This window comes from Amphiura filiformis, chromosome 10 (genome assembly GCF_039555335.1).
Source record: "Amphiura filiformis chromosome 10, Afil_fr2py, whole genome shotgun sequence".
In the NCBI taxonomy this organism is placed as follows: domain Eukaryota; kingdom Metazoa; phylum Echinodermata; class Ophiuroidea; order Amphilepidida; family Amphiuridae; genus Amphiura; species Amphiura filiformis.
In genome coordinates this window covers 47,929,933-47,940,186 of record NC_092637.1, presented here as the reverse complement: position 1 = coordinate 47,940,186, position 10,254 = coordinate 47,929,933, and the positions used below count along the sequence as shown (strand labels likewise).

Below are 10,254 nucleotides of genomic sequence, written 5' to 3'. Positions count from 1 at the left end.
TGTAGGTTTGTTGCATGGAGTTAAGCATGCTATCTGAGGTAGGCTATTAATCAGACATTGACTCATAAAGGAACTTAATATTCGTGCGTTTTAATGCAAACATCTTGCAAACATTGAATATGGAAAAGAAAATGCCATCCAAACTTGCATATATTATACAGAGGCTCCGGAAGATTTTGAATATTTGGGGGACAAATTTTTTTGCCTGCTCCGAGGCGTGAAACGCTGAAGGGGCTGGGTTCCCCAGACAAACAAGTACGTATGTCTATGGTGGGTGCGATATCCCCCTCCCGCGCGTGTTATTAGCAGTGCTCGGTGTTTGAAATGCATACATTTCTACATGAATTGTACCTTACATTTTGAATTATACCATAAAATTGTGAATTTTAGTTATTTTTACCTTAGATTTATGAATCTGATCCTAAAATTATGAATTTTACCCTAAAACTATGAATTTTACCTCGGATTATTGGGAGGGGGGCTCTAGGGTATACTTGGGCAACCTCACCAAAATTATTGGTCCCCGGTTCCAGAGCCACTGATGATAATGCTTAGATTTGAGTCAAGTCTTTGAATTTTGTGACTGCGATTATATGAAAAAGTGCACAATTTCAGGTTTTTGCTCTAAAATCAAGACAAAATCCAAATATCAAGGGTTTTTTTTACCATAGGTCCAACTAAGAATTAGGATTGGGATGTGATTCATTTGGTAACACATGTTAATTAAAATTGTTATATATATATTTTGCATATTTATTTATGACTTTTTACAAGGAAAACTAACCAACTATTAAGTTAAGCATTACTTATACTTCAGTAGATTCCCATGGTAGATTAACAATAGGCATTATACACATGCACAGGTCACAGGTCACAGCTATCCCAAGCGTGTATTTAGAAGTACATGCTAAACAATTTTGTTCTCAAAAAAATCCTCTTAAAATAGAAAAAAAACTATAAAAAACTGATTAAGAATTGGAACTATCACGTCCAGCAAAGTCGAGGCTATAATGCTCCGAAAAGGTAAATCGTTTTGTTACTACGGTTACATGTGAGAGCGACAACGACATCATGAGGTATTTTGTATTGGTGGTAGTTACTGTGGCTTTGGTGGCTGGAGTGAGTGCTGCCCCGCTGGTGAAAAAATCTCTGAATGAAGCTGGAACTGAGGACCAACTCTTGGAGTTATTGGTGAGTATGTGTGTTACTCAAAATAATAATTTGTTTATTAAATTGAGGAAATATTGCTAATTTGCATAAAACAATTAAATTATCAAAATAGTCTAAATTGTTCCGTTTGATAATATATTTATTTTTGTTAGAAAAAAAACGACGAGGCAGTTGTCGTGCCTCAACGTAGCTACACACGCTACAGCTATACGCGAGTACGCCCCTGAACACGCCTATATGCTCACTTTTTTTTTTCAAAGATATTCATGTTAAAAATACAAACAAAAAGGGGGCAAATTGGTTTGACCGTACGCTGAAAACATGTGGTGCTTTGAGATTAACACGGGGATAAACATCGAACAATTTTCCCAGACAAATTTTGACTTTGAATTTTCAATTAACTTTCATTTAGTAGGCTGACATGTTCATAATAATCACTACAGCATACCACAGTTACAGCATACGATATTAGCACTCATATGCTTAGGAACCGGGGGAGGGGGCTCAGCCCCCTCAATAATTTGGTGCGGGGCTGAAATACCTTTCACCCACCCCCAATAATCCTAGGTGAACTTGTGATAAAATAGAGGGAAAGGGGTCTTTGTGACCTATATTTTGCCAAATTTTCTGATTTTGCACCCCCAGTCTAGCCCCACATTTTTTTTTTCAATTTCAGCCCCCCCCCCCATGTTGAAAATCTTCCTAAGCATATGGTACTAGATAAGTGATGGTTTTTTTATGGGGTACAATGAAAAAATCAGGTTTAATAGTGTCGTGTGCCACTCGGTTACCTTCAAATTGCTTATTGGAGTGACATTATTGCCAAAAGACGCCCCCCCCATATACGCCACTGATTACTATAACATATCACCGGTTCATTTTTGGGTAGTTTCTCAATATTTTATAATTTATAGAGCATACCGTATTCACTCGATAGTTAGCACATGTGCTTACTATCGAGGGCTTTCGAAAACGTGCAAAAACGAAAAAAAATGAACAGCGCCATCCACAAAAGTGACAAAAGTGTAAAGGGTTTTGAGCAAATCATCGATACACATAGCTATATACGAACAATTAAACCTAAAAATTTGTGTGTTAACTACATTAGCTCAGTTGGTAAAGCGACAGAATTTGAATCATCTTAAGAAGAGCGAACTGAGCAGGAGTTCGAGTAGACTGGCCCCCAGTCTCGGTTCGGTTCCATCTCTGGATAATGTAACAATAAATAATTACGTAATGCCCTATGAAAAAAAATGCCAACTCCCCCCAGTTTTCTTCAATGCCAAAAACCCATTCCTCTTCATCCACAAATCGACGCCACTAATTACACCCACCACAGTCAACCATGCAGCAATATAGAAATATACTCGTATTATAAGTGAACGCGAAAGTCCATTGAGCGACTGGCCCCCAGTCTCGGTTCGGTTCCATCTCTGGATAATGTAACAATAAATAATTACGTAATGCCCTATGAAAAAAATGCCAACTCCCCCCCTTATTTTCTTCAATGCCAAAAACCCATTCCTCTTCATCCACAAATCGACGCCACTAATTACACCCACCACAGTCAACCATGCAGCAATATAGAAATATACTCGTATTATAAGTGAACGCGAAAGTCCATTGAGCGCTGATTCCGAGACTGGTCCAATCTGTTAGAGATCTCACTTCCAAATATTCGTTCAACGAAGCACGGTGATTCCGATGTCAATTACGAAAGCCCCGCCCCAGTTTCAATTCAAATATGGTAGCACAAAGCTATGCCGCGGGATGTGACGCAAGATCGGATGGGACACTTGTCAACAACTGAGAGGTATTGAGCTCAAGTGGCACGCGTCTGATAGACCCATGGTACGCGCAATAATAAAAGGCAACCACTCGACTCGGACTTAGGCCTATTGTCCATATTGCGTACATTATCGCGTGCGGTTTGCAAATGTTTGCACATTATTAAGCTAGGGAAGCCTTTTCAAATATCCCCGCGCTGCCAAGCTGCGTTGATTGGTCGGATACAATATCGTTGTTTAGTCGCTTACACAAACGTTAATGTAGTGAAAACATGGACGTGGTATATAGAAAGATTGCGTGACTCCAAATCCGTAAAAGTGAACTTCCAGCAGTTTGTGGGAGCTGGAAGTCAAATTGCCTACAGACTGGGAGGGTCCGTGTATTGGGTTGATTTTTAATGCTATGTAATCTACATTACCAGTCGTTCTCCACGGACCCGAGGGAGGGTCTAGAGTTCGAGGCTCGTTATAAACTTTTCCGTTGTTTAATTTTTATTTTGGGGTTTGAGCTTTTCTTGATAAATTTAATCTTTTTTTGCTTTGTTTTTCATTTTGTTTCTTTATTGTTTCTTATTTGCTTTATTTTGTTTTGTTTTTCTTTTCTTTTCTTTTTCTTCTTTCTTTTTGTTCTATTCATACTGGGGTCATGGGCTGTTTATTCAACAATGTAGTTGGGTATGCCCTCAATGTTAAAATGAGGTGGTCATGGTCCTCTTTGCCATTACACGCTACAGAAATTCCATATTTTTCAAAGGCTCTGATGATGGTTCCTTCTATCAAATGACTATCATTGAAGACTGAGTTCCGCAGTCTATTTCAAAATACTGACTTCGTTTTACATCAAGAAGGACACAATAACTGCGACTTAAACGTGATATGGACATGCTTTTTAACCGCAAAGAAATCTTTTGCATTTTATAATTTTAACCTTATCCATTATACTTTTATGATTTTGTGCAATACGAAAAATTTAAAAAACAAAGAGCGTGTTTATAGTGAGCCAGATTATGCGGTATTTAGCTGGACTGCCACGCAGTCTATATTTGTTTATGTTTTACTAACCATTGCAAATCTAGACTGCGCGGTAGTTTAGCTAAATAACGGAAAGATTGTCTCACTATAAACACGCTCATTGTGTAACATGTAAAATCCCGCTCCGATTCAATTGTGCCTGTTACATTGTGTGCTTTATTGAATCAGGGACCTTGTATAGAGGCCCTGCATGAAATTATCGATTGGCTCCAGACAAAGGATTTGAACCGGTGTCCTTCACCGTAGTTATAGCGGAGTGCATGCAGTCCATTCAATCAAATGTTGTCATCAACCTATTTGATCGTAGCACACCGTCATCATCCCTATATCTTCGTGTTAAAAATTGCCGTGGTAGTACGATAAATCCTCACGTTTTTCAACAACTACGCATGGTGATTTTGAGCTATTTTGTTCGAGATAGGCCGTGCGACTCAGGCTATGCATACAATTTGAGATTTTGAGAGCCGGCCACACTGTTTCTATTCTATGTTTTACGATTTTCGCATGATCAGTATATGGCTGGCCGTAACCGCCACAACGTGGAGCTGCTACGCGTAGCTTACTTTTCGCTTCGCGGAGCTAAATTGACCAATCATGTTAGATCTTTTCATTACGCGGAGCCAGTTGATGCATCATCGTTCCAGAGAGAGAATCCTCTTGCCAAAATTAATGTTTACTATGTGTATTTTAAATGAATCGAATGTAAATAAACCACAAACAGTTGTACAGGATCAATACCATTGTTTGATTAGTGTATAGTCAATGTTACCTTGCATGCATGTGCCATGTGTGTGGCGTGTTTGTTTGTTTGTCTACTGTGTCAGGCCAGGATCACTGACACCCACGGTACTGATACTGTCATACTATCACGGTGATCATATTGTTGAATGTTGTTGACTTTAAAATAATCATGATGCAGTCATGTCTACAGTAGAATTCACCACGATCTTTGAAGGACTTAAACCCCATTAAAAGCTATTAAACCAAGATAACACTCAATGAAAACAGCTCAACTATGTTACATCAGATCTTCTCTGGTTAAATACACACTGCACTTGTGTCTGTTTTACCTGTGCAATGAACAATGAGCTGGTATTATAGTTTCAGTTAGGTGAATGATTATAAAGCGAACGCAAGGTAACAATACTGTCTGGGCTTTTGTTTACGAAATGAGACAATAGTCTGCTTATTGTTAACCAGCGTTCTTGAAAATGAGAAGCATAATGGTTTGCAGACTTAACACGGTTTAGAAATAATTTGTTCATATTTTTTGGTGTTATCTGTCGTTTACATATCCTGCCTAAAACACAAAAGTACCAATATTTCCAAACACCTAAATTAGCTAAAAATTTAGGAAATGTTACAAAACTATATTTTCTAGAATTTCAGAGAATACTTTAAATATTGACTGGTTATTTTTTACACAGTGACGTCATATAGGCAATGGCATAATACTTCTAACATACACTAGGTCACGCGTCAATGGTGAGCGCACTGAGTATTGTGTATAGGAAAACGGGCAGTACCGTAACTACAGTATGTATGGCCTACTACTAGTATATAAAGTAAATCCGAACTGGTTTGCTGAAGGTCGAATTCCGCAGGCCACGCCGCGCAAGATGTACAAATCAGCTCCCGGCGTACACTGCAGATCGCAGAATTGTGTGCATGGTTTACCACCACTCTGCCTAGCTATATAGTTGTGTACAATACTGTATGAGTTTCTTGTGAGTGCATGTCCATCTTAATAATAAGTCGGTTCGTACTTTTCATAAATTACTTTTTGAATCATAACTATCGTGACCGAGGATATCTTGCAACTACGTGAAGCTCGTCTGGCAAATTCTTAATGACTAAATTCGCTTCACGTAATGAGTAAGTCGTACTTGATTGGTCAGTTTTACCTCCGAGTAATGAAAACTCTAACATGATTGGTCAATTTGGCTCCACGGAACAAAAAGTCAGCTACGCGTAGCAGCTCCACGTTGTGGCGGTTGCGGCCTACCATATCAGTATCCCATATGATATTTCTATTGTAAGAAAATTTTATTTGTTGTCACGTAAATCACAGGTTTCGTTTAAATGTACTAACTGGAAATTAAATGTACTAATTAGTGAGGACCGGTATTTTGCTGTGGATATGTTTAACTGCAATTTGCGGGTAAAAATTTGAAATCCTGGGTAAAAATTGTGATCATATTCAACTCTTTGAGAAATAATAATATAAAGGAATGTATGTAAAATCCAGCTGCAATACAATGTACATTATTGACACACTATCACGCTCTTTATCTTCGTCAATAATAGAATAATCGATTTCAATCGAATTGAATGCATGAGTTTGTAGTTGACTACTGAGCGACCTAAGCGATCGATTGCTAGCCAATCAGATAGAACTCCTTTTCTTGCGTTCAGTGAAATACCACTCGCCTGTCGCTCACTACCACTCGCCCGTCGCTCACCAACGGAGTATTAAATTTATATTTATCGTATAGGACGTCGACGGTGTGCGTAGTGCAGGGTTATGTGTGTGAGACGAACTGTCACGGTAGATTGCAATCATGCTTTTATTGAATGCATTTCAAAGCAAAAACGCGTATTTCTGAATTGTGCTGAGTTCAACATGTATCGACCGACTTTTAGCACGACTATGCGTAACAATTCGCAAGGGAAATGTTACGTGTAATCCGATTATCACTGTCAGCTGGATCACGCTTTTGAGTTCTGCACCACGATCGATATGATCGCAACACAAAGTCTATGGCATTCAACGCCATTTATTGTTCTATTGTGTCCCAGCAGCTATGTCTGCCATAATGAGGTGTAGCATGCATGGGTGTAGAAATGCATGAAATTGGATGTAGGGGTGAAATTTTAAAGTTGATCCAATTATTCGCCAGCGAAGTGTTACGTGTAATCCGATTATCACTTTGTCTATTAGAACGAAATGAGCGTATTTATTTGCCTTCAAAAGGTGCGTGATCCAGTTACCAAGGAGTTATGTAACCACTCCACTTTTAATCCAACTGATCTCTAATTGTTCCTTTGGTAAAAATAAATAAATAAATAAATAAAAAGCCCACAAAAAAACCTTCAAGAATTGTCAAATGTAGGCCTATATTCGTAGTTAAAAAAAAGACCTGTAAAACAAACATGGCAGAGAAAAAAATCTAAATAGTGAAATCCTGAACAGATTTGAACTTCATCGAGTCTCGAAGTCCGGCGTTTTCCAAACTAAGCTAATGGGGTTCAGACATACATTTGCAGGTTGAATTGTTCGTATATAGGTATGCTTTGAATAAATAACCCATGACCCCAGTATGAATAGAACAAAAAAGAAAGAAAGGAGAAAAAAAGAAAAGAAAAGAAAAAACAAAACAAAATAAAGCAAATAAAAAACAATAAAGAAACAAAATGAAAAACAAAGATTAAATTTATCAAGAAAAGCTCAAACCCCAAAATAAAAATAAAGCAACGGAAAAGTTTATAACGAGCCTCGAACTCCTGCTCAGTTCGCTCTTCTTAAGATGATTCAAAGTCGGTCGCTTTACCAACTGAGCTAATGTAGTTAACCCACAAATTCGTAGGTTTAATTGTTCGTATATAGAGATGTGTATCGATGATTTGCTCAAAACCCTTTACACTTTTGTCACTTTTGTGGATGGCGCTGTTCATTTTTTTCGTTTTTGCACGTTTTCAAAAGCCCTCGATAGTAAGCACATGTGCTAACTATCGAGTGAATACGGTATATTTATCCGTATGTACAAAATACACGAGCATTGTACAGCTACTTACTTATACAGACAGGTGGTCATTGGTGTATCCAAAAATAAGCAAACACCTTTCTGGCACAACGACTCATAGCACAGTGGTGTAGGCATTGGACTATGGATCCAAAGATTGTGGGTTCGAACCCCAGCTAAACCGTTGTAGAATTTTAATTCTAGTAAATTTCTTTTTATTTTATTAAGTAAGAGGAAATAACAATTATTAAACTCGTGTTTATATCTAGCCTCATAAAATATGTACTATCTGTTATCGTATTGCGGCCCATTATGGTTGCAGAAAGAAATTACGCCTGCCTGACGTATAGGAGAATTTTTCATCGGGTCCTTGGCAGCAACTTCAGTCTTCCATGGACCACATGTCAAGTCTATCCAAGTCCCTTTTAATGACGTTCTTCAAAGTTGCCCTATAGGCGTCCATGTCTCCTCTTTCCGTGAGGTGGGATTCCAGAAGAAGAGTGTTGTTCTTTGATTGCGGCTCTCATTAATTCTTATGGCCAAACCACTGTAGTCAGCACAATTTCTAATGATAGTAACAGTGGCGTAGGAATTAGTCAAGGTTAAAATGTATCCATGTAAATTCTGTTATGTCTGTCATCGAAGTAACAGATGTAAGTCAGTTCTTCTGTGGTGAACTGACCAAGTGGGGCTTCCTGTTTGGACAGAAACCTTACCGACAGTTATAGTATTATTTCGTCATTTTTTGGTAAATGAATAACTAAATTAAAATTGGGCAGAAATCATACACTAAGGCTTTAACGAACATGTCTTATGCGTTTCCATTTCTCCAAAATACAGGTTGTGGAAAAAGAGAACGGTGGAGTAGAAGCATTGTTCAAAGCAGCGGCGCAGCTCCAGAAGAAAAATGAAGAACGGGAAGAGGATCTAGAGAACGAAGAACGAGAGCTGGAATTGGAAATCCTTAAAAATATAATAGAGAAAGTGCTGGTGAAGAGACTATTGGGTGAAAATGGGTATGGACCGTATGATGCGAGACGGCACTTCTAGTTTATGCGCCATTAAGCGACTCTTTACGGTATTATCTGAATTATTGTTAATATCAGATAATTTTGATATTTATCTACAATATTATCAGACAATGATTGAAATTAGGACAATGGGTGAATTATTTTATACTTTGAAAGAAATAGCGGATATTAAGATATTATTTGAATATCAGATAATAGCCTATATGGGTCAACTTACACGTACACTTACACTTTGTAAAGTTGATTATTTATAGTAAATAGCAATGTCTATCTAATTATGATAAGGATAAAGAGTCAAGATAATCGCACGCGCCGTGGATTTATTGCATTTAGCTCGAGAGCCGATAGGCTCGAGAGATAAATGTAATAACTCTAGGGCGCTTGCGATTATCTTGACGAATACATTTGCACGAGTTATGCGTTATATATTTTGAGTATATTAAAACAATAGACAATATTAATTGCTGCATTCATTATATTAGTTTGAATATTAAGGAAAATATCTTATATTTTAAAAACACCGTCAGGCCACTGACCAGGTAGAATTTAACTGGTCAAGAAAATCAATCACGGTATAAGTTAGCTATCAATGGTATCGATTGCGCCATACGTCATACTGAGTCTGAGTCATTTATGCTATTTACTGTAGATAGCCGTATTGAGTTATGCATGCTATCTACTGTAGATAGCGTTTGTTGCATTGAGTTATGCATGCTATCTACTGTAGATAGCCTAGCATTTGCTGCATCGAGTTATGCATGCTATCTACTGTAGATAGCATTTGTTGCATTGAGTTCTACATGCTATCTACTGTATATAGCATTTGTTGCATTGAGCTAGTCGATGCATGATATCTACAGTAGATAGCATTTGTTGCATTGAGTTATACATGCTATCTACTGTAGATAGCATTTGCTGAATTGAGTTCTACATGCTATCTACCGTAGATAGCATTTGTTGCATAGAGTTATGCATGCTATCTACTGCTATCTACTGTAGATAGCATTGCATCAACTCGAATTATGCATGCTATCGGCTGTAGATAGCATAATGTCTCGTACATGCTATCTACTGTAGATAGCATTTGTTTCATTGAATTGTGCATTATATCTGCTGTAGATAGCATTTAACACCTGGTCTAGACTATGCCATAGTCGAATTTTGATTAAAGCCTTAATGTACGATCTTTTTAAATTTTTAGATTTTTCTTTTTTTCTTCTAAAATGATAATATACAATCATTATGAAAGTTCACAATACATTTGGACGCGAAAAACATTGGGAATTTGCAAAGAAACAACATCATAATCTTCACCTCTATCACTCGAAACATCTCGCACTATTTGGATTTAGGATAGCGAGTGCGGCTTCAGAGTTAGTCTCCTACGCGGTTTGGTTACGCTCCCTCCACATGTGGAGGGAGCGTAACCAAGCTAGTTTTGTACGAGACTACGGTTTGCGATCGTGGCCGACATTTAAGTCATACCGCTGA

The 10,254-nt window shown here is 37.9% G+C and overlaps 1 protein-coding gene across 1 annotated transcript; it reads left to right on the top strand.

The window, feature by feature from the left end:
- The first annotated feature begins 876 nt into the window (after positions 1 to 876).
- LOC140162962 (uncharacterized) lies at positions 877 to 9,927 on the top strand. The gene is made up of 2 exons (XM_072186282.1): positions 877 to 1,191; positions 8,573 to 9,927. Exons 1-2 carry the CDS (start codon positions 1,072 to 1,074, stop codon positions 8,780 to 8,782), a joined length of 330 nt encoding a protein of 109 aa, XP_072042383.1. The 5' UTR covers positions 877 to 1,071; the 3' UTR covers positions 8,783 to 9,927.
- Positions 9,928 to 10,254: the final 327 nt, after the last annotated feature.